This window comes from Cynoglossus semilaevis, chromosome 5 (assembly GCF_000523025.1).
Source record: "Cynoglossus semilaevis isolate Cse_v1.0 chromosome 5, Cse_v1.0, whole genome shotgun sequence".
In the NCBI taxonomy this organism is placed as follows: domain Eukaryota; kingdom Metazoa; phylum Chordata; class Actinopteri; order Pleuronectiformes; family Cynoglossidae; genus Cynoglossus; species Cynoglossus semilaevis.
This window is the reverse complement of record NC_024311.1, coordinates 1,417,240-1,442,596: the sequence shown is the minus strand read 5'-3', so window position 1 is coordinate 1,442,596 and position 25,357 is coordinate 1,417,240. Positions and strand designations below refer to the sequence as shown.

Below are 25,357 nucleotides of genomic sequence, written 5' to 3'. Positions count from 1 at the left end.
ATTGAGGTAAATCTGAACAAAGCATTTGTACTATAGTTTATCTGACTATGTCATAACCACGTGCTACCATACTTACCAGAAATGAAATGAAATTGTATTTCCTACCTGTGTATACTCAGGGCTTTTACTCATAGATATAACCACCTAAAGGCAAAGCTTTAAACTCTCTTGACGGTTTAAAAATAACAGTTGTTACATTTACCTTTCTGTCTCATAAATATTCAACTTTAGAGACGTGTCTCCCAGACGCAACTGGCTTTTACCAAACAACTCGAAATGAAAAATAAAAAATCTCAGAGCGTTTTATTTGCTTCAGGGCGTTGGTTATGACCGTGGTGCATCACCTCTGTGGATTTAGAACAATCGCTGAAATATTCACAAAGATTGTGTTATTCCTCACAACACCTATTTTCACTCCGTGCTATATTTACACATGGGGTATAAATGTGAGTGCAGTGCAGTTTGTCAAGTGTGCCTCAGAGAGTCTGGGAAGAAGAAAAAAAATGCCTCAAATAACAGAGGGAACAGGGCTGTCGCTGTTATATGCCCTCAGCTGTTTCTGCTCCTGCTGCTGGGATGAGAACTTTCTTTTCCCCTAATGTTTCTGAAAACTGTTTGTCCATGATGTTTAAATCCTGGTAAGCAATGGGGTGAATGATGTGAAGAAAGTTTCTACGGTTTTTGTGTCGGAATCCCAGTCAGAAATAATTTTTTCTAACATAAGAGGAGACTTGTGAAACCAGTGTTGAGATACGCTGAAATACAATATTAGACACTCTTCTTACCATTGCACCCATTTGAATATCACTGCAAGTGTAACTCATTCAAAAAGCACAGTAAAAGTACAGTTTTCTCCCTCTTGTTGACTAGTTTTAGTTTTTTATTTTTTAGAAAATACCCCATGAGCATCTAAGGTAGTCCACGGGGGCTACCAGGTGTCCCCGGGCACCACATTGGTGACCCGCTGAACTAAAAGGAAGTTTGTTATTAAGCCATAAATATACACATTTCTGCACGGTTATATACTGTACATATACGTATATATTTACATTTTTAAATGAAAATTACATAAAAAGTAAAAATATATATAATTTATATAAAATAATGATATAATATTGTTTATAGTCCTAGGTATAATGCTGCACAGTTCCATCTCTGTTCAAAACGTTCCTTTTTGAGCTATAGATTTATATCATAAATTATACAATTTATGTAAATGTCTTCCCTTTGGGAAACCTGAGCTAAAAGCCATTCATGTTTCTGTCCGGTGAAAAAAAAAAAAAGCCAAAATAATTTCATCGTCTGTCTTTGACTTCATTCTTTTTTGCCATTCTTTGTTTGGAAATTTGTTGACATAGCCCGAGACACCGTACCTAAAAAAAAGATGGAATCCTGTTTATGGCCTCGTTTTCTCACCTACCCTCTGCTGTCAGTAAATCCTTCCTGTCCTTTGACAGTGCTGTGGTGTTTATAGGTTTTAATAGGGAGACTGTGATCATCATATTGACTGCACTCTTCTCACCCTAATGGCTGCTTTAAATCGCTGGCAGAGACAGTGTATTTTGCGAGGGTGAGTTACAGTCAAATTAACATGGAGAGGGAGGAGAGTGATTCTGTTCTGTTGCGGCTGCTGTTGCTGGGAGGCAGGAAAAACAATCGCTTCACTGATTGTCAGACGCTATCGAGAGGAGGAGGAGGAAGTGGGTGAAAGGCAATAAAGGACTTTCATCAGGAAAAGAGTGAGAAAGAGTGAGATGGATTGGAGACGGTGGGTGGAATCAAATGTTCCTGACTTCCATTAAAAGAACCGTAAAACACTTTTAATGGCCAAATATTGGGCTCTTTAAAACAGTACATTTAGATCCTGCCTGTTTCCCCTGGGCTCATTCAGCAGCGGCAGCGCTGCATTGCATGCTGCTACATTTACAAATCCTGCAGCTAACGATTGTCAATAATCAACAAGCTCAGTTCTCCTAAATTTTTCTTCAGAAACATTTGGTTTATGTGTGTGGTTAGGGCAGGATCGAGAATTTTAATCGCAGCACAGAAAAAATACCAAAACCAAAATTAGGTTCATAATTTGAAATGTTCAGTCTTAAGCATATTTCACACCAGTGTTGGTCGGCCGGATTAGAACACCCTGTGTACCGGATCTGTCCCCCGAGCCCTAGTTTGGCCATGTTTGACCTAGATAAAACTTTTCCATCTATCATGTCAACAACGAAATGGTTGAAATAATAAGATGGTCATAAGTGCTTCACATGCGTCACCGCATCATGGAGATTCCTTAACGAGTTGGCCCGTAGCCAACAAGAGACAAGATGTACACGTGGTCCTGGGTTTGTCGCCATCTCCCATGAATACGGGCACTCATTGGCGAGTGGAGTAGGCCAATATTTTGCTAGCAGCGCTATATGCGGGGGAGATGGCTTTGTTTACATTTGCCAGTTGTACTCCATACATTGGATTGTGCTACACTCGCGTTCTTTCATTTGTTTTTTTTTTTTTGTGGGAACTTTTTGCCTCTCATTGTTGCTGCCAAGCATAGGTCAGACTCTTCTGATGTGGTTATGTCCTACCTGCGGCTCTTTGCCCGGTTTCATTGCGCCGCTTAGGTTTAGGTCGAATTTTATGTTTGTGGTTTTTTACGCTATGTGAATCTCATGCAGATGGGCATTACCTACTTAGGGAAAACCCAATTCGTACAGATGAAAAGATAGAAGTTTTAAAAGATTGGGGGAGTTTTATATAGTTTTTTTTAAAGGGATGGGACAGCAAAATTGTGGCTCTTAGCCTTTTGACTGGTTGGTCTCCCCTATTCTAGATTACGATGGTAACTCTGTGTTAGCGTAGGTGAGTGGCATAGGTACATATGTACAGTGTACTAGTTTCAACTTAAGATGAAAAACGAGTTATGTCACATTGTGATGAAAGGGAAGTCCGATGTAATTCAAGGACCCCTTCATACATTTTCCCACAGTGTCGGAAAATCAGATAGCTGGCTTCTGAACAGAACACAACACAGCCGTGTCCAATTTTTTTTTTACACACCTACACAGAATTGATTGCATCAGACTTGTTAATGTTTGCTTAACAATTTGCCCTGTCTAAGCAGTTTGCACATGCATTGAACTTCTTCTACATAATATCAAGTGGATATGTGACACTCAGTGCTTTGTTTTTGGAAATGTCCTAAAACCTTTTTCAATGTCCTATTTACAGCCATTCGCTGTGTCTCAGTGTTTTTCCCCCGCTGCTGATTCTGCTCTCATCTCTCGTCTCTCATCATCGTCATCTACCAGGCTTTTAGCTCCATTAGTTGTTGGTGCGGAGCGGCGGCAGTAACAGCAGCAGCACAGACAGACGAGTGTAGGACTGTAGGTAGCACTGCTCTTTGTGACATGGAGATCAGGCTCCAACAATCTGCGCTTTGTGTGTGTTCGTATAAATCCAGCCTCTTGTCTCGATTCCTTCAGCATGAGTTCTTTCTCCATGACTCATCTAGAACAGCGGAGTGTATCATTAGAAAACATGTTTTTCTTCTGTTCTGTGAAACAAGTGTCCAATTTTCAGGGTCACTGCACAGTCTCCATTCACAATCTAACAGGAACTAGTGCTGGTAACCGGGGACAGTGCTACCAGGAACTGTTGTTACTACTGCAGTGGTTATGGAGTTTGCCTCCCTTCACTATAAGAACTAGTTCCAGGAAGATGGGGCAACACCATATATGAAGTACATTCCCATCAATCATACCAGTAAGAGGGTGTGGACTGTACCAGGAACTATATGGTCACATCTAGTCAATATGTTTTAGCGATACTCAATATATATTGATATTTTTTTCTGACGTACAACATGGTCCTCTGCCTTTTTTTTCAGGACTTGTTTAATTAAATGTGAGGCCTTTCTTCATATTTGTTGTGGTTTCTCATCAAGGTTTAAAGGCTGGATATCCTGGATTTTATGGCTCTTGGATAAGTGATTAAAACAAAAATGCCTCGGGGCTTTTTGGGAGAATGGATATATGAACAGCTTGTGACAGTTCCGTATTCCCTTAGCCTTGCAGAAGCTGCTGTCCTCCCAGTTATCGGTAAGGCTTACCATTAATAAACTCCTCTCTCTCCTCTCGTATACGTGACATTTTGACACTGCTGCACTGACAGGATTGGTTGAACGCAAGCTAATTAAATCAGTCACGGGAGTCTGATATTAAAAATATTGACACGCTCCAATTAGTGACAATGCCTTCACGATATGCACCCATTTACTAATGTATACTCACAATAATGAACAGAGAAAAAATTAATATGAAGCAGGCGTACAAAGTGAATGTCAACTCCTTTTTGTCATTCAACTAAGTGTGGAGGAACCATAACCCAAAACATGAACATAAATAACAAGAGCAAGGTCAGCGCAATCCTAAAAACACATCCTACTGTATGTGTAAACAATGTAGAGAAACACTCACAGCCAATTTAATTTAGTATAATTCATGCAGATAAATTCACAATATGCCTTGTATCAATCATGTGCAATTTTCATATATACAGTTATAATGCTTTGTTAGGGTTGGGGGGGGTGACTGGTGCGAGAAGAAGTGCAGGTTCTAATTTTAATATCCATTACATTTGAGAGTTGACGTTGGCCCACAATTACAGAATGTGGATCTGGAGCACAACATGAGCTGGGCTAGTGTTACATTTGGTATGTAATTTGACTACTCCAGGCTCAAATCCTATGAATTCCAGAGACTGGCAAATTAACCTTCAGTGGTTTCTTGAAGACGTTTCAGCTCTCTTCCTTTGGGCGCTTTAGCATAAACTGAATGCTAATATTTAACTGCTAAGGGTCGTAGGCCTGAACAGAGGGTCCTTCTGCTAAACAATGCAAATCATCGACAGCTTGACCTAGTTACAGGATGCATTTATACCTGTGTTCATTTCGATTTCAAGGCTTGTCATCATATGTATATATATAAAAGTCTAAATAATAAAAAAAGAACCTTAGATAGAGACACGGAAATGTCTTATAAACATATTTCGTTGTCATAGCACTGCCCTACTATAGGGCCATTCTGCATAGTGCAGTTAGCACACCTGCCTGTTCTCCATTGTAATATATAGTGTTTAGTTTAAAGTGCGTTGTGGATAAAAGGAGAACGGAAGTACAAGGTTGAAAACAACAATTCACAATGGTTGCATAGAGGTTGCTATTGTGAGTTCAATGTTATGGCTTGAAAGAAAGCGTAGGTGGGTAGGATCCAAGTGCAGGGACACAGATAGAAAGACGTACGTTCAGTATTTACAATAGTCCACAAATACCATAACAAACAGGTTTATATGCACAAATAACTATGAAGGGTTCAACACTCTGGTGCCGACTCCCTGGTGTCCGTACCTTAAATACGCCACACACTGGTGAATGGATCGTCTGCAGGTGCGCGCCCAGGTCCTCTGCCCCAATCACCTGGCACTGAGGAGAAACCCTCGCAGGTCTCCGCCCACAGACACTTACAGACGATCCATTCACCAACTCCAACATTGAACAGTCTGACAGTAAAGGGAATGAAATTTGCAGAATGCATATTTCATTCTTGCTGTTTTGATGATATGATGCTGTGTTTGATGATGCAGACGCTGTTGTGCCTATTTTACCGCTGGCGTTGTGTTCACTGGTCAGTCCGCACTGTCCGTTATCAACATCCCCAGGAATTCAGTGCTACTGACCATCTCCTCAGCTCTGTTGATGGAGAGTGGTGAGTGACTGGGGTGTTTCCTCCTCAGGTCAATGATCATCTCCTTTTTCGTCAAGAAAAACTCAGAATCAGGTTGTTGACTCTGCAGTGGTCTACTGGTCGCTTCACCTACTCTCTGTGCGGCAGGTCATTGTTGTGACTAATGAGCTCCACCAAGGTGTGAATAGAGTGCTGGCTGGCACTTACTGGGGGACTCAGCTCACTGTTAGCATTACAGGATTTGTCCATAGATGAATTCAGATATCTTGGTATAAAACATTTTGGCTGTCTTTGTTTCTTGAATATTCTGGGAGAGGATATCTTGATATAAAACATTTTGGCTGTCTTTGTTTCACTAGCCATGTATCTCATAGAGCAGGGGCATCAAACATACAAGGTGTTTTGTCAAATTATATTTCATTAAATACAAATATCTTCTAATATACTTGTATTTATTTGTAGGAAAACAAAAGGGGGGTGGGGGCATGCAATTATTGTTATTTATAGGTAGTTATGCTGTGATTGTACTGGTCCGCCCTATTTGACATCTAATCAGTCTGTATGTGGACCCTGAACCAAAATGAGTTTGACACCACTGATATAGGGTGAAATGTGTATTAGGTAGGTCAGGCAGGGGGCTGGGGGCTGGGGGCCCGATGCGGCCTCGTTCAGCCTTTAAATACACCCCGCCAAACTTTTCCTAATTCTTCTTCTATTCCATTTGGCTTGCCCCTCTTTCAGGGGTTGCCACAGCGTATCATCGTTTTCCATTTCACCCTTTCCTCTGCATCTTCTACTCTGACTCCAACTATCTGCATGTCCTCCCTCACTGCATATCCTCTTTGGCCTTCCTCTCTTTCTCCTACCTGGTAGCTCTAACATTCTTCTACCAATGTATCCACTGTCCCTCCTCTGCACATGTCCAAACCATCTCAATCTGGCTTCTCTAGCTTTTTCTCCAAACCTTCCTGTCTGTGGTGTCCCTCTAATGACCTCATTCCTGATCCTGTCCATTCTTGTCACTCCTAAAGAGAATCTTAGCATCTTTAACTCTGTCACCTCCAGCTTCGCCTCCTGTCTTCTGCCTATTGCTAGTGTCTCTAAGCCATACATCATGGCTGGTCTCACCACCGTCCTCTCAACCATTCCCTTCACCTTAGCTGACACTCCTTTTCCAAATTACATAATTTATTTATACTTTCATTATACACCTGCCTTTCCCCTGCAATACCCACGTTTTCCTGATAGATGGCGCCCTAATGCGTGACATTTATCTTAGTTCAGGCGGACGTTTTATCTATCTGCTCCTGACCCAGTCCCCTTGTTCGATTTTAGGACCAACTGTGGTCCACGATCCAAAACGTTTGCCCACACCTGAGGTAGATGATTTGCAATTCAATAGCATCAACCAATTTGGCTGAAAAACTAGCTATTGTTTTTTACAACTCACACAAGTTACACATAAGCTATAAAAGAAAGGAAAAGAATAATTGAACCTTAAAATCCAACAAAAGTCAACTTTAAAGGTCCCACGTTACCAGGGCAGTGTCGCTGAGGTTTAGGAGCACCACCAGTTTCCTTCAAGTGAGCTGTATTTGCTAGATTTTATAGATGGTTGAGTGGTGCTAGTCTTTTAAAAACGATGTTCTTACTATTTTGGATTATCAACAGAATAAACCAAAACATTTTTTATTAGTAGATTGACTGATTGTTTTCATAAAGACTGAAATGTATTTAATAAACTTTCACACTTCTCGTCGAAAACAACAGTTCTGCTACTTTTACTTGGAATGCCGTCAGCACGGCTCCAGGTGCGGTAATGTTTTCTATTTGGGCGAGACTGAAATCTCTAAATTCTTGGATGGATCACTTTTATTCTACAAGATGGAACTGAATGATTTTCTTCTTTCCTCTGACATGTTTTATTGCCTGCTGGTGGCAAAACGTCCACTCAGCTGCGAAATATCAGCTGTCAGCAATCTGATGAAGTGCTAGATGTTTTTGAACAGACAAACTCCACAGACCTCACACCCTAAACAAACAAAAAGTTTAGTGAAAAACACTGTGTAAATGAAAACAACGTCAACAGAATGTGTGTAAATCAAGAAGAAAATAACCCTGCTGTCTTTTTTTTGACTTTCTCTAGATGAGCATTACAGTTCTCAGTTTACAATGCCCACAGCCAATGGTGATTTTCTGTAATGTCCCATAAATTCATAAGGAATGTCTTGGTCCATAATTGCAATGTAAGACGTTAAAACATATTTCATACAGGAACTAGTTGGCAAGCAGAGCGGACAAATAAAACATTACATTACATTACATTTACATTTGCCGATTGTATGCAATACATTGGATTGCTTTCTTCGTGTTTTTTTAATTATTATTTTTTATCGCGCTTCAAAGCGTGAGTCAGACTCTTCTGATGTTTTTTTGTTTGAGATCAGGCATGGACAAACATTTTGACTCTCGGGCCTAATAAAGGCCTAAATGCTACAATGCAATAGAAATAAACTATATAATTTGGAAAAGTTTGGTGGGCCGGATTAAAAAGCTGAACGGGCTGCATCCAGCCCCCGAGCCTTAGTTTGCCCATGCCTGATCTGGTTTATGATGTTAGTGTAGGCGAGTGACACAGGTACTTGTGGTGGGTACTTATACCTTTAATGATCAAAGCCAACAGTAGATATTGCAAAACAGCTTATTTCAATAAAGGGACAAGATTTAAGAGTTTTACTATTAAAATAGAAGAATGACACTCAATCCAAACACCCATCTTGTTTTTAAATAGGTTTTGTTTGAATAAGAATGCAAATGCAATGAGTTTGTATTTTTAAGATGTGTCTCTGGTTTGATTTAAAGGCACAATCTTTCAGATTTCCGATGACCAAATCTTAGTTTTGTTTTTCTTTTCTTTTTGCTCTGTGCACCTCAATAATTTTCAGGGGTACAACTGAAAGGCATTAGATTTTTGGTCTTGGAAATTTAATGAAAGGTTATGGGGAAGTCATTGAAAAGTCCAGAAAACTAGCATTCTAAAATGTGTACCCTGGTTAAATAATCGTTACATTGTTCGCAGCTTTCTTCATTTTCTTTGTTTGTTTGGACGTTGTCTTACATTGCAGTTGAAGTAATGGTTGTGTGAGGAAGGAAATAAAGAAAACATTTTTAGTTTTCCTTTTCATCAAAACAGAAAACACATTTACCACACACTCCTCATGTGACATTGAATGGATTTAACCATACAGATCTATGACATGTGGTTGTATTTATTATTTTTTTAAATGTCAGAAATGTTTTCTTTGTGGTCCATTTAGTCTGAATTTTACTACCCATATTTTCTCAGAAGGGTCTCTGGGGGTTATTCACACTTGAAATAAGGCTGTTGTTTATTGCAAAATTGCTTCATCACAACAAAAGTATATACCTAAACACACTTGCTGGAAATGCATGTCTTGAAGCAACTGGGCAATGGCACATTCTGTAATTCACTTTCATTTGAGTGACACCAGGTGATTTGTGCGACGATAGTTCAGCCTTGATGTTAACATGGTGCCTGTGGTTTTCTGTGGCGCAAAATACCTTCCTCTTCTTCTTCTTCTTTCCCTGGCTTGGCCCACTTCCAGTAGGGTCCCGGTTGCTGGTCATCGACCTCCAGCACTGTCGGTCGGCCCCATCCTGTTCCATCCTGTTCCTGTCGCTTCTCAGCCAGGTCTTTTCTTATACAGTCCATCCACCAGGTCTGCGGCCGGCCCTATCTCCTTTGTCCTTCCACCTCCATCTCGAGCACTCTCCTTGATCTCTTCTCATCACGTGGCCATACCACCGCAGTCTCTTCTCTTGTACCTTTCGGTGCAGCTCCGTCACCTTCATCCTCTCTCTTATCTCGGTGTTTTCCACATGGTCCATCAGGGTGTGTCCACTTGCCCAGCGTAGCATCCTCATCTCTGCCACATCCAGCCTGATCTCTTGGGTTTTCTTGATACCCCACGTCTCGGCTCCGTAGGTTAGAGCTGGTGTAACTGCTGCTTTGTAGACCTTTCCTTTCTCTCCGGCTGATATACTCCTATCGCACAGCACACCAGATAGCTTCCTCCAGTTTCTCTACGCTCTGCACTTTCTTGAAGGTGTAGTCCTGCAGTTTGATATCTGCTTCTGCCTCCACGTTGAACGCCATACATTGTCTTTCTGCTCACCCTCAGGGCCCTCTCCTCCATCACAGCCTCACATACCTCTCCGGAACTCCTTTTGTTCTCGTGCATCTCCATACTTCTTGTCGTGAGACTCTATCGTAGGCTTTTTCCAGGTCAATGAATACCAAGTGGACTTCTTACTGCTTTTCCTGATACTTCTCCATGGTCAGACAAAGCATAGATATAGCATCAGTAGTGCTCCTTCCTGGCATGAACCCGAACTGTTCTTCACCGATGGTAGTCACTTCCCACAGTCTCTGGTCTACAATGATCACCCAGATCTTCATTGTGTGAGACATCAGTTTTATCCCTCCGTAATTGCCGCAATCCTGATTTTCGCCTTTCTCCTTGTAGGAGGCAGTGATGGCGCAAAATACCTGCACTACTTTAAAACGCTTTCAAAACCCTGATGATCACCTATTTCTTCCCATTTCTTCCTCTTTATATTTAAATTAGCTACCATCAAATTGTCAAGGTCTTTTTCAGCTCAGGGAGTATTTTAGTTACAGTAAATTATGTTGATAGTTATTTTAGTTTATTTTAGTTACAGTAAATTATGTTGATTTTGAAAAGGGTATTTTGGCTACCGTAGAAATGCATCATGGTATAACAAATCATAAGCGTGGTATGAAAGATGCATTAGTATGCATTTTGTTGGTCCTTTGGTATGCTGTATAAAGTACACGCAACAATGTAGCCTGGCAGGAACAGAGAGCTCATACGTTCTGTGTGGCTTCATCTGTACAACTTCAGGTCACACCCTCTAAACATTCCGTTTCGAGTCATTAAAATCATAATTATCTGCTGCAGTGTCTTTTTTTTTTAATAGCGAGGAGCCAATAAACTTGAGCGTAAAGTCTAAGGGTTAAAAACATCCTTGGCATTGGCCTTAGGTTGTCAGGAGAAATGATGGACTAAGTGTTCTGCTAAGGCAGAATGTTAAAAGGCAGATAATGACTTTTAACACGTGTTCAAATGAAATTATATTAATTAAAAGGTCTCAGCTCCTTAGTCCCTCTGTGTCTGCAGGTCTGCGCCTTGTCTGTGTGTTCCTTTGTGCTGCGAGCTCACTTAATGCCAGTCTGTGTTATATGGTATCATCAAACTCATTTTGATCACTCTTCACGTACAGTATGTCCACATACCTCCATCACCCGGATGATGATAAGAAGGACGAGAAAGGAACCCTGCCTCATGCAACACCACAACATGATGTAGATGTTCTGACTAACTAAACGCCACTGTGGGTGATAACATCATCCAGATAAGCGCTAGCATATGTAGCATGTGGCTGCAGCACCTGGTCCAAAAGGTGTTTGTAAGGTACAGTAGGTTACAACAGGTGGACCAGGCATTGGCAAACTAAGGCCGAATGGGGGCCGAATGCAGCTCGTTTAGCTTTTTAATCTGCCCCGCCGAACTTTTCCAAATGATATAATTTATTTACATTATCATTATACTTCTGCCTTTTCCCTGTAATACCCACGTTTCCCTAATAAATGGCGTAGAAGATGATAAAAGCAATTTAGCATCTTAGCCTTTATGCATGACTTTTACATGTCATTTATCTTAGTTCACACCAATGTTCCATCTATCTGCTCCTGACCTGGCCCCCCTGTTCAATTTTAGGGCCGCAGATGTACATTTGTAGATATATTTAAATAATTATAATTGCTTCTGTCATCAGTAAGTAAAATGTTCAAAGTTTTCCATTTATATTTAACTTAATTGACCTTTGGCTAGGTCTGTGTTCAGTTTCTTTTCTTTGTTCTTATTCGATTTTGTTTTTTAATATGTTGTTTTTTTATAATTATATTTATTGCTTTTTAAACAACAGTGTTTCCATAAAAAAACAGTTGACATTTACTCCTCCTCATACAGCCTCAGCTGAGCTTTATACAATACCTCATTTACATGTGGATAATGAGAAATTTGGAGCCGACCAGTCGTGTTATTATGCTTTCTGAAATAAGGGCAGATCACAAACGAAAAAAAGAATAATAGGATACAGGTGGGGATGGGAAGATTAATGTGAGTGAGTTCAGGTGCTGACAAGTTTGGAAGCTTGACTGAAAATTCAGCATCAGATGTGGAAAATCTATATAGAGCAGAAAAGCACCTTTAAAGCACCATTGTTTTGTAAATGTAATTTAAAATATAACAATAGGCCAAAGTACGAAAGAATAGAATTTAGAATTTAGAATATTAAATCTGTTTGCGAGACTCTGACCGAACGGACTGCTGCCTACAACGAGGGACTTGTCTCCAGTACCATGGTACCATACAGGGTGTTGTCATACAAGGTGGGACGGGAAATGAAGGCTGCCAAGCATCGCCACAGAGACAAAGTGGAGGCTTCACTGACCTATCGGGACAGCAGACGCATGTGGCAGGGATTACGGGACATTTCAGACTACAGAGGACGGAAAGACTCGCAAGCTGCTCTTGATCCTTCGCTGGCAGAGGAGTTAAATGTTTACTTTACACAGCGTGGGATTTCTGCCTGCGGAGCTTCCACCGCTGCCACTGAGGAGTCCAGCATGGACTATGGTGAAGGCTGTGCCCTGTGCATCTCCGAGTATGATGTAAGGAGAGCGCTCCTGTGAGTGAACAGCAGGTAAGCTGCTGAGCCTGATGCCTTTCTCAGCCGCGTATTAAAATCACGATGTGTGCAGTTGGCACCGGTGTTCACCACCATCTTCAACCTGTTGCTGGCTCACTCCACGATTTCTGAGTGTCCTGTCCTGAAGAAATCCAGCCATGTGGATTTAAATGACTATTGCCCCGTGGCTCTTACGCCTGTGGTAATGAAGTGCCTTGAGAGACTGATTAAGGGCTACATCTGTGCTTCATTACTAAGCTTTTTGACCCACTTCATTTTGCCTATTACATTCAATACCATAGGCCAGAGGTGTGGACTCAAGTCACATGACTTGGACTCGAGTCAGACTCGGGTCATCAATTTGATGACTTTAGACTCGACTTGACAAAATGTAAGGGGACTTGCAACTCGACTTGGACTTTAACATCAATGACTCGTGACTTCACTTGGACTTGAGCCCTTTGACTCGACAAGACTTGATACTTTCTCCAAAACCCAAAGTGATCTGTGTAAATATATTATTATTTTGTTTAAAAGGACTCGAAACAGAAACGTAAGGACTTGGGACTTGACTTGACACGTTTTAGTCTTGACTTGGACTCGACTCGGACTTTGCCTGTCTTGACTTGAGATTTGACTCGGACTTGAGTGCAAAGACTTGAGACTTACTTATGACTTGCAAAGCAATGACTTGGTCCCACCTCTGCCATAGTCTACACTGGTCTACAAACTCTGAGAACTGGGGCTAAACTCTCCCCTCTACTCTTGGGTCCTGAGCTTTCCAGACAACAGATCTCAGGTGGTGAGGATAGGGAAACACACCTCCAGCCCTTGCACCGTTAACATCCGGGCCCCCCAAGGCTGCATCCTGAGTTGTCTCCTGTAGTCCCTCTATACTCACGATTTCATTGGCACTCACGCATTCAAGATCGTAAAAAGAAAACAGCCTCTCTGAATGAGTGAAGTGAAAGTAAATTATTTGTCATTGTGACACAGCACACACATTTTACAGACATTTTATTGTCTGGGTACTTGTACAAGTGACATGCAACAAATAAAGGCATCTTAAATCTTGGTTTGTTTTAAATGGTACTCTTACCTCCTCTCGTATGCATTGATCAATGGCTACCTTTAATTTGCCATGTCAAGGTCTGTTGTTGTTAGCATCCTGGGCAAGAGTTGGTGACTCAGAAATCAAATTTAACAAACTAGCCAAAGTCTGACACCTCCCTTTATGTGCTGGGACCCTATTTGTACTTTTGATGAAGTATGGCGCTATTGCGAGCATCATTTATGACTATTAGTGGCATTCTTGATCGTGGTTAGTGCACAGGAACATAGACTGCATAAGTTTGTTATTTTACTGCCGGTGGTACAGTTGATTGCTTGGAAAGTTTGTGGAAATGTGTTCTCCCCCACGTCAAGGTGCATTAGACCCCTGTTTAGTTACGCTGGAATTTTCCTTTAACACGTTTCATGTTTTTCTCTGCTGTTTGCTAATCTTCCATCCATTTCCTTCATTTTCTTCTTCTGAAGTTTGGAAGACGACTCCACTCACTTATTTATGCCAGATCCCACCATGTTGAGGCATGAAAAATTTCAGCCAGTTTTTGTGAGAGATTCTGTTTAGAACCACTTTATGTTCATTGTTAAAATATTGATACTTGGCGCCTTGATTTGATTACTCACTTTCAACAATGTTTATTGAATTTTTAATATAAAAGCAAATCTCAACCATATTTAATACTGGAGGACACTATGACATTATTGGCATAACAAGAAATAGAAGTGTACAAGGGTGAGTAAAGTAAAGTTTCAACAATTAGCCATGACACAGGGTCCTCAATTTTCCCCATTCGTAACCCAATAATTTAAACTGGGTTTTAAACATGCTCGCAGTAGCCTGTGGACAAGTATACAGTACAGTAATCTAACCTATGAAGCAATTTTTTTGATCTACTTGATAAAATGTCTTCTTAGCATCCAGAGGTTTCAGAGCCTCCGGAGAAAAAAAAACACTGTAGAAGGAATATAAACCACTAAGAATAAAAAAAAAGTGTCTTTACTCCAAATAACCTGTCTTATCTGTCTTTGAAAGCAAAGAAATAAAAACCTGGTTCATAGTTTGGGGAAGTTTTCCTGATTAGTAAGAAGCTGCAGACAAGGGAGGATCCCGGTCCACAGCTGCTACCTGATTTAGCTTGGGAGTTGTGAACCAATTAGAAAAGGAGACGAACTCTGCAGAGGTATCAGACAAATATAGAAATGTATAGAATATCATAAAATTGTTGTTTTTATTTCAAGCGGGTAAGATGTTATACCTAATCCAGTCTTAATTTGAGGGATTAAATGAGATGCAGATATTTGATGTACTCAATGTGTCTGGTGTACTTTTTTCGCCTCTTCATAAAATGTGAATCTTGAATATAGTAAAAGTTCGGTAATGTGCTGTGACACGATAAAATCTCATTCACCTTGTAAAGTCATACGCTCCTTGGAATTATCTGTCAATTTTGCATATTGAGAGTCGACACGTTGCGAGAGCTTTTCCAATTTCTCTCTCCTAGATTTTCTCTGGTAAGCTTTGTAAGCAATTTGCTTCCCGCTAATAAAAACCCTTGTTGTTTCCCACAACTCAGAAGCTGTTACCGCTGGAATTTTATTAGTTTAAAAAATAAATCTAACCGCTTAGAAACAAATTCAACAAAGTTGTTATGGAGTGGTAAATGGGTATCTAAAACCCACAAGGGTATTGTGGTAGAGAACCCCTTAAAATAAACATTTCTACAGATGGTGGCCATGGTCTGATACACCAATATGGTTGTACTTACAGCCAGAAATGGAAATTAACAGCTTGTTGTTGACTAAAAAGAAATCTATACAAGGGTATGAATTGTGAATACTGTTGGGTGGAGGTTTATTTTTTTTCTAAATATAAAAAAGATCAGTGGTCAACAATGGTCTAAAGGAGGATATTTCAGCAGTTAAAGTGCACTCGTAAAATGAAGTTGAGTACATGGAGAGGTCTGGTAGCACTGAGAAAACCTGTCCAAAAAAGTCCTCATTGTCCCAGTTTGACCATTGGCTTGAGTCACATTTCCACCACAGATACTACTACTATGATCATTATAAACATGCCGGCAGTATGTACTATGATCATTATAAACATGCCGGCAGAATCCACGATATCTTGGTGTAGAAGTATGACAGCACCTATTTATTGAAAATGCCGGATTGTGTATTGTCTCGACCAAGTCCTTTTTCAGTCCAATAGAATCAATAATTTTCAAATGGGTTTTCTACTATGACAGATGTGGGCAAACGTTTTGACTCACGGTCCACAATTGTACAGAGGGGCCGGGTCAGCAGCAGATAGATGGAGGGTTTGTGTGAACTAAGATAAATGACATGTTAAAGTCATGCATAAAGGTTAAAATGCTAAAATGCTTTTATCATTACCTATGCCATCTATTGGGGAAACGTTGGTATTGCAGGGAAAAGGCAGAAGTATAATGATAATATAAATAAATTATGCAACTTGGAAAAGTTTGGCGGGCAGGATTAAAAAGCTGAACGGGCCTCGTCTAGCCCCCGAGCCTTAGTTTGCCCGTGCTTGTACTATGAGCATGCAAGTGGTCTATGTAGATTAAAAACTTCGATTCTCTTAATTTGGTCTAATTTTGTCTCTGATATCACCATCCTCACTTGATGGTGAGCTCCTCACCTGTGCTGACAGGAGATACAGAGTTTAAGAATAAATTGTAAAAATAAATATGAAAACTAGAGATACCAGGTCATCTACCTCACACATACGGGAAAGGTAAGGCTCCAACCTTCTCCTGGGACAAAAAAAAATCCCTTGCAGACCCTCCAGCATGAACAAAACGTCCCACTTTCTCCTGTCCTAGCAGAATCATCTGTATAATGATGCATGCTAACTTCCCCCACATGGAACACGAACTCTGTTGTTGCTACTGGATGACCTCTTGGAATCTGTATATAAACTGTATGAGAATATGAAAATCTGGCTCCATTCATACCATTGATGTTCTACTTTATACCCTAGCTCCTCCAAATTATCATTTTGAATCAACCTAACACTTTGCTACACCAGAGCTGTCACTGTATCCAGCCAAAACAGTAGCTCATCCCAATCATTAATCAAGAGGTTCCCAAAGTAGGGGGTGCACAGATGTAACAAATGAATGAAACGTAACGCATCATGTGGTCCAATGCCATAAATGTTTAACAAGAGACTGTCAAAAAAACTGATTTGGTTGAAGGTGGTGTAAAATGGATATCTGACAATAATATTAAATTTTCATATTAACCAATAGGGGGCCCATAAGAGAAAGTTGCTTTAATCCAACACAGGTAGAGGTTTGTTTGTTTTTTTTCTAAGCACAAATGGTTACACACCAGTGGCGCTTTGGCCCAGAGGCAATGTCTCTGTCATTGGTGTGGAACCCCAGGGTTCACCTCCTGGTCAAGTTCAAATCCCGGTTAGGGTGGTTGGTACCTTCCAGTGGACTCACCACCTGCAGGAAGGTTTAGGGGGTTGGTATGGTGCAGTGTGATTTGGGTGGAGACTGCTGCCCCCGTGACCCGATAAGCGGATGAAAATGGATGGATGGATGGATGGTTACACACACCAAAAATAGGATAAAAGAAACACACTCACATGAGAACCACAGTCATCTTCAGAGAATAAGTCACTGTACTTCATTTATTTATTTAATTTATGCCGAATATTCAAAATGCACTCGTGTACATGTACAGTGTGTGTGCGTGCATGCGTGTGTTTTCGACTGCTAGAGAGTATTTTTAATACATTTATGTTTCTGTCACAAGCATGTGACACATCATTCTCCAGGCAGTGCTTCCTCCTTTTACACCCACACAACTAAAACACACAGACATTCACACACAAACACACAAACACACAACCACACACACACATAAACACATACAGAGGTACCGTCAGCAATGCTAGGAAACCGGCGACTGTGACAAACACCTTAAGGCAGACGCCCCCTCAATGGAAATCTTCCATCTCTTGTGCAACAAGAAAACACACAACGCACACCCAAACAAACACTTATGCACACATGACACCGTAACTGTACATGTACAGCTTTAAAACCATGAGCCTGGAGACTGGAAGATCTACTCCCTACAATCTGTTTTGGAGTGAGTTTTAGCTAAGGGAGCGCTGGACTTGGGGTTTTTTTAGTGAGTTCTCTACCATCCTGTAACATTAACAGGTCTCTTTGGGGACATTTTTTTCTAAAACCTGTTTTATTGTGACAACCTCTAGCGGTTTTACTTCCAAATGACTGAGAGTTGCTGTCACGTGATTGGTTGATGCTGCATCTGCCTCGGCATTTCTTTGCAACAGGTGTGTCTATAAAAGTGACCGATGTGACTGCGAATTGATCTCATTACGAGCAAGACCGTGTGAACACTCGGTTAGCTGCTAAGACATATGGAGCTTGAAGTACAATTGTAGCACGCACACACATATACCCGCAGACGCATGCACATGCTGAGCGTATGTAGCATACATACGACTCCAATTTTTCAGTGTCTCTGCAGCGCCCAGAGGAACACACGATAGCGATAGTACCTGTCCCTGTTTGTCAAGATAAGGAGGATGTAATAAGCGCATGTGTGCACAGTCAGTACATGCACACACAGACACACACACACAGACAGAGCAAACAGAGCAGCACGCAGTGATGTGAATACAGAGTGGGAGCAGTGAGAGTCATTCACAGCAGCAGGAGCAGCAGAGTGGGATGCAGATGAGACGCCTACATCAGACTGAAGAGGGAGACTCAGGATGAAACAGAAACCCAAATAGAATCACCACCTTATCACTTCAACTTATCAGGAAGAACTTCTCGCAACTGTTTATACTTCTTTTTTCTTTCTTTCTTTCTTTCTTTCTTTCTTTCTTTCTTTCTTTCTTTTTTTTTTTTTTTTTTGTATTTCACATCTCAGTTTCATGTTTTTCACCTGTTCTGTTAACACCAGAGCAGGTGTGAGCCAAAGTGTGGTTTATTTCCGTCCTGGTTCTCCCTTATGCATTAGCACATTTTAGATGTGTTGATTAATTTATTACTTATTTTATATATCAGAGATTTGGTACAACTTCAAACTTGAAGCCCTGTTCTACAAATGTAAATTAGTAATGTATGTGTGTATACATAATAAAATCTAAGTAACCTTCCATTTGTACAGTATAAAGGCATATTTAGTGTGTTACCCATTAAATCAGTGTTGCCTTATACAGTGCAACCTCCGTTATGTTTCAGGTGCTTGTATCTCAAATCATTTTTTCCCATAAGAAAAAAAAAAGATCTGTTCTAGCCCTCTGAAAAATTCCCTTATTAGTGCTAAAAACAATGTAAATTAACTTAACTTAATTTTGCTTTTTTGCTTTTTTTGTTTTGTGTTCTTTCTTAAGCGGGCACCACACCATTTATTGACAATTTCATGCTTTATTTCCATGGTCATCATGCGTTTCTTCTTCTCACTACCATCCTTACCACTCACTCTCTTAGGACTCGTCACTATTATGAAGAATAATGCACAAAATAGAGAGAAAATCACGTAGATAATGCAAATACAATATGAAAGACTGAAAGTACGGAAGTCAGCGAACACGTGAAGTGAATGAATGAGGTGGCGTGGGCTGCTCCGAGTGCTCCGCCGCCTAGCGTCGGTGTCGTGCTCGTATCTCAAATCTTTACTCGTATCTCAAAGCAAAAATCACTCTACAGTCTTTTATCACATTTAAACAAAGGAAATCTGAAATATTTCCAATCCTAAATCTGCAGAACAAGAGCAGGAAATAATCACATTCACTGTGTCTTGATGTAAAATCACAAATTTTGTGTATGGTGATTCAAGTGAAACTAATTTATTTCTGTTAAAAATTTAACAATATTATGTCATGGAATTTACATTTCCACCTCACAGTAAGACAGTGGTTTTCTTTTTGTAGGTAATCTGAAATTGAAACCATTTTGACCTCATTAGCAATTAGCATTTTTGTTACTAGAATAGCACGAGCTGGTGGTTCGATGCTGCCTCATAAAGTGAGCCTGTACCATTGAAATAACTGTAATGAGAAATATCGTATACAAAACCAGCTGAACTGGTCAGAGGCAGCAGCGATCAAAATCTCCTGTTTTTTCTCAGGTAGAGTCAGTGGTGGAACATTGCGAAAAGTTTCGGAAATCGCTTATTCATTCCGTACTCCCTGAATAGCCATTTATATATACACTTTATAGTGGACTCACTAGTTAAATGAAAGAGGGTTTCAGACACTACTTTGGCGCGCAATTAATTGCATCATTACTATCACACAATTACAACCGACAGACGGATTCTGCTCCTCGGTCCGCCATGTTCTCCAGCCGCTACTGCATAGCATCATGGGATACATTGCATAGCTAGTGTGCACGCTATAGATGTACTCCAGATTTCACAGTGCATTGTGGGACATGTTGAGTTCCCCTTTATAGTGTACAACTTCTCACTAAACATTTGTGGTCCCCTTGTCGTGGACTTTATAGGTAAACCTTGATGCAGTAAAGAGCAAACCTCTGTTGTACTATACAGAGAACAAACAGAATATTATAAGTCATATCAATAGAAATAGTATTTTAACGGCCTTGTAAGAACAATGTTTATGTTTTGGGCCTCAGGTTTGATCCGTCTGCGGTCCAGTCCTCCTCCTCGCCTCCAGGGAGTAGAGTACATCCTGAACGTCACAGCTACGGATGATAACTCGTCAGGTGGACCTCAGCCCCTGTCCTCGACGGCACAGGTCATTGTGGGAGTTGATGACGTCAACAACAACAAACCTGTTTTTGAGAAGGTAACACCAGATTTACAGCTGTGATCAACTTGAAGATATTTTTGAATATGTGAAGTATTTGTGACTTTATGGTTCATTTGGTTTTTTTAAAAAAAAAAACATGATTTATACCAATGCTTCTCTAACCTCTGTATTTTGTATTGGGTCTGTAACTATGGCTATTTTTTTTTCTTTTTCTGATAAAACGTTCAGGTTTTCAGGCAGTGGTTCTCAATTTAATTTCTGTCATGCCCCCCTTTGAGGACAGAAATGTTTTCACGCCCCCCCCACCGACCCACACCCCCACAAATTGAAATACTGTTGAGAACCTGATAACAAGTACAAACCACTGTATGAGTTGCTGCCACCTAGTGACTGGAGGCTTGTTATCATTCAAGCATTACAGCAGTGGTGCACTGATGTCTAGCGTGCTCCCCTCCCTCCCCTGGGTGGGCCCGCCCCACTATTTGAGAAGTACTGCTTTAAAATATCCATCCATCCATCCATCCATCCATTTTCATCCGCTTATCCGTTACCGGGTCGCGGGGCCAGCAGTCGCCACCCAAATCCCATAACATAATTTAAATGTTTTTCAGCAGTGGACCTGCAGCCTTTTATTACCACACTTTAATCTATATACTGTAATGTTATTTAGGCTTTTTAGACTCATACATATACTTTCTTTAATGGGGGAAATTGATTTCAATCCAGATTTTACAGCCTTTTCAACTTTTCAACATGTTCATCAGTTTCCAAACCACAAATGTGAACTCACTCTTTGAAGCTGTTAGTGTTCTTCATCCACGGCAGTGACTAGTGTCAGTATCGTTCTTGCTCCGGCTCTGATACGGAGTTCTTATTCTTCTATCTGCCTCCAAAGCTCTCCTCCATCTCCCTCCTGTCTCTTTGTCCTTCTCTATCTCCTCTCTTTATTAAGCGTCTCAGCCTCTCCTCTCTGGAGGAGCGATTAAAGCGTCTTGACCCCTTGTCAGTGCTCTCTCATCTCCCTCCTACATCATCGTCTTTTAATTAAAGCTTTGGAGCGCCACTGTTCTGCAGCTACACTCACATTGTTTCTTCCTTTTTTTTAATAACCACATCTCATTTTTGAATGGGGGTACTTTTTTAATCGTCAAATCCTTTCATTTGTGCTCCTAGAGCAAAAGGCAACAACGGCGCTAAGAAAAATCACCATTCCTTTCTTCTTTATTCCTTTGACTTGCTATATCTGGGTTGATCTTTTTTGGAGTTTGACATGGCCAATACTTAGCTGTTTCTGTAAGTAGTGCAATAATGATTTATTTCTCATGAACAATATGGCAGAAAAAGTGAGAAAACACTTGAGAGTCTGTTGAGGAGTTCCGAGAAAAAGAAAAAAAACACTGTTCCCAGAACAGCTAAGCAACAAAAGCTTAATCAAGACATCCCAGACTAGCTGCTGTTTCCTCTGTGGCGATCAGCCAGCAGCAGTAACTGCAGCAGCAGCAGCAGCAGGACAGTGAAGCAGAAAAGCCCCTTTATCTTGTTTGAATGCTGGCTCTAATAACACACCACAGCCATCCTGAGCTTCTCAGTCCTGGTTCATTGGGCCAAGAGAGACACAGGGAAGAACACTAGGCAAGGTCTGAGAGCAGCAGATCAGACCCACCCCCTTACCCCCCTCTACCTCCCCAAAACCCCCAAATGATAACAATCTAACAAAACCTGCACTAGAATGTAGAATGAGTTTATTGTGTGTCATTGTGCAGTGATTGATTAAAAAAAAAACGCAAGACAGATTAAAAGCAGCTCCATTTCATTACACACATCATACAGTGAGGTACACACAATATATTGATGCAGTTACATGAATTGCAAGGTCCACTGGCATTATATAAAAATCAATTCAGCTCACAGAGTCATGATCTGCTGTGAGCCTAAATCTCTGATATTCTCTTTGGACCCTTGTCTATATGTCTGATTGATCCATATCCTTTACATTCCTGTGATTTTTTTCTTCTGTGGACTACAAAGGTTTTAGTCTTTAAATTGTTAAAAATGTTGTGAAATGGTATTGAAAGATTGGTCGACCTATTTGAAAAGTTTTAAAACCACAGACTTTCCTACGTTTCTGTTCATGATATAGATCAGTTGTCTTAGCTCACTGTGGACAGTTGCTGACTATCTGCTGCTCGCTGTGGATGGTTTATGTAACAGAGGCAAATATTAATTAAGGTTTCAAATGTTGACATCAAAAAGTCCATCATTTAAACGAACTGGATCCAGAAACGGTTTTGTGTAAAATATAAATTACATTTTTTTACGAACGGCATAGTTGTTTTAATTTACTTCAGTGTTGGACATAGATTAAATTTTTTACGGACGGCAGTTGTTTTAATTTACTTCAGTGTTGGAGAATAAATGGCAATACAACCACCAGCTGTAACTAATGAATGCATTTTTAAATATCTGATCCCTGATGGTAACTTTAAAAAGTGAATCATTCATAATTGTGCAGCTAAATAGGCTTTGTAACTGTTGAACACTTAAAAAATAGGTTAGATTTTGTTACATACTACATACCAACATTGTACGGTTGACCTTAAAACACCAGCATTGCTGTAAGTGATGACTGGCCCTAAACACCTCCTCATGCATGATGGGGTTTTGACGCAGTAGCAACCAGGATGATCGCTTACTCGAATAAAATGCATAAAAAGATAGAGTTCAGAATGAATTGATCGGATTAAAAATTGATGCTCTGATCTTTGGCATTTTTAGGGCTGACTCTTGATGTTTCATGCTTTCATGTCCTTGAAAAAAAAAACATCTGAAATCTGAAATTTGTCCTTGTTTGTAAATTCAGGAGAAACTTCAAGTGTTGATTTTTCAGGAGTCATCTTAAGCCTCCAGAGAATGTCCGTTTAGAAGGAGAAGAAACTAAAATCCTATGTTCGGTGAGGTTAAGACTAGTGAAGGAACATTCAAAAAACGCTCCTTCAATGTTCATTCTGTGGTGATAATAAACTAAATTTTCTCATAATGCTTTGTGGACACCAGATACTCAAATGTATACCAGACGGCACCAAGATTCTTACAAGTTTATTTTGAAGGTCTTTGTTTGTGACCTTGATCTAGAATTTGATCATGTTGTGTTGATCAGTGCTGGTCTGTCAAAACAAAGGTTTTATAACTAAAGGATACATTCTTGGCTTTTTTAGTTCTTTTTTTTTCACAAATGACTTTAAAAAATCATAAAAAAACCTCTCCCTTTCTCTGCTCAGTGCCAACAGTACAGGGAGAGCACCTCAGTCCTGGAGAACCAGCCAGCAGGGACATTTGTCTTACAGGTCCATGCTGTGGACGCTGATGAGGGTTCCAATGGGAAGGTCACGTACGGCTTCATGCACAAAGACTCGACTGTGCCTGCGTTCAGTATTCACCCAGACACAGGTACTAAAAACATTGTTTTCACTCCTGCTGACACTAATCCACAGAACTGACTGATGTACATGCTACCTGCTGCTGGTACCTGTCTGTTTATCCGCAACAGTGCCTCAAGCTCTGAGCTGCTCTCCCCTCAAGCTTTCAAATTCCCTCTGACTAATTAACCACGACTCTGACGCTAACATTTCCCATAAGCTCCTCTTTATGTTGTGTGATTTTTGTTTTGCTTTTATATTGTTGTTTTACATTGTCTTGTTCCTACATTTCTATCTATCCATCTTGTTCTTTTTGTTGTACTGCGAGGTGACCTTTGGTTTGTTTGATCCACTTCCCTGTGTTGGGTCTGTGCAGGAGTCATGGTGACAGCAAGAAAGTTCGACCGTGAACGTCAGCGTGAGTACGCTGTAACAGTCACAGCCACAGATCAAGCGGGTGACCCGCTGATAGGTATCTGTCAGCTCAACATTTTTATCCTGGACGAGAACGACAACAGTCCTAAGTTTGAGAACATCCGATATGAGTGTAAGTAGACTTTCTATATTAAATTAATACTAACAGAACTAAATTCCATATTCATCGAACCTCTTGTGCTAAGGTCTATAGAAACCATTAGTGAGTTTAGCTTTTCAGTCACAAGGACAGAGACCCTGCTACTCTCCTGTTGTGATGGTGAAAAAGGGGCAGTAGTTTGTAAAAGTCACTTTAAAATTCTATATAAATGAGACTCTATTCTTTTTGGACAGATTTTCTCCGTGAGGACACCATGATCGGTACCAGTTTCCTGCGAGTGGCAGCTCATGATGATGACTTTGGCACCAATGCCGCTATAACGTACTCAATGTCTAATGAAGAACCAGAATATCTGAGGGTCAACCCTCTCACCGGCTGGGTTTTTGTCAACCAACCTATATCGCAGGTACCTTTTACCACATAATTATCACCTTCTCCCGACTACATGTCACAGTGTCGAACCTGTCTGTCAAAAATGTGTTGTAAAGATCAGCACTGTTGCCTTGCACACAATAATTATCGTATTTGTACGAGTCACAAGATTTGCTAAATATAACACATGGTAATATTTTGAATATAATCCATTTACATGCTATCATCTCTCACTGAAACCTAATTAATTAATGTATTCATTTATAATATATGTATATACATATACTGTAGTCATTGTAGTCATACATATACTATGAAAACACGCCGAACAGAGCTCAGCCTTTAAAAAACTAGAGCCCATTGTGACCGGGGCAATGATGGGCAAGGAACAAGACCCCTGCAGGTCAACAATATCAGGGATGCAAAAGAGGGCACCCCTTTAGTGGGCCCCAGGAATGAAGGGGAGGTGGAAATCAATGGGATGAAGTGAAGAGCTCTCATTGACTCTGGCTCCAAATAACTAGTATTACCTATAAATACTGGTGCAACCATCCTCTGAAGCAACAACCCTCCGAGATACCAATTGAGGGTGCAGCCGGTCAGAGTGTGACCTACCATGATGTGGTGCATATTGACCTGAAAGTGTTGGGGA

The 25,357-nt window shown here is 40.5% G+C and overlaps 1 protein-coding gene across 1 annotated transcript in view; it reads left to right on the top strand.

Moving 5' to 3' along the window:
* The window catches only part of LOC103378645 (neural-cadherin), a 230,504-nt gene that overhangs the window by 76,610 nt on the left and 128,537 nt on the right, over positions 1–25,357 (top strand). Inside the window, exons 8-11 of the mRNA XM_017032353.2 lie at positions 20,246–20,418; positions 23,661–23,829; positions 24,175–24,345; positions 24,567–24,739. Of these exons, the coding sequence (XP_016887842.1) occupies positions 20,246–20,418; positions 23,661–23,829; positions 24,175–24,345; positions 24,567–24,739 (686 nt within the window). The remainder of the gene's footprint in view (positions 1–20,245; positions 20,419–23,660; positions 23,830–24,174; positions 24,346–24,566; positions 24,740–25,357) is intronic.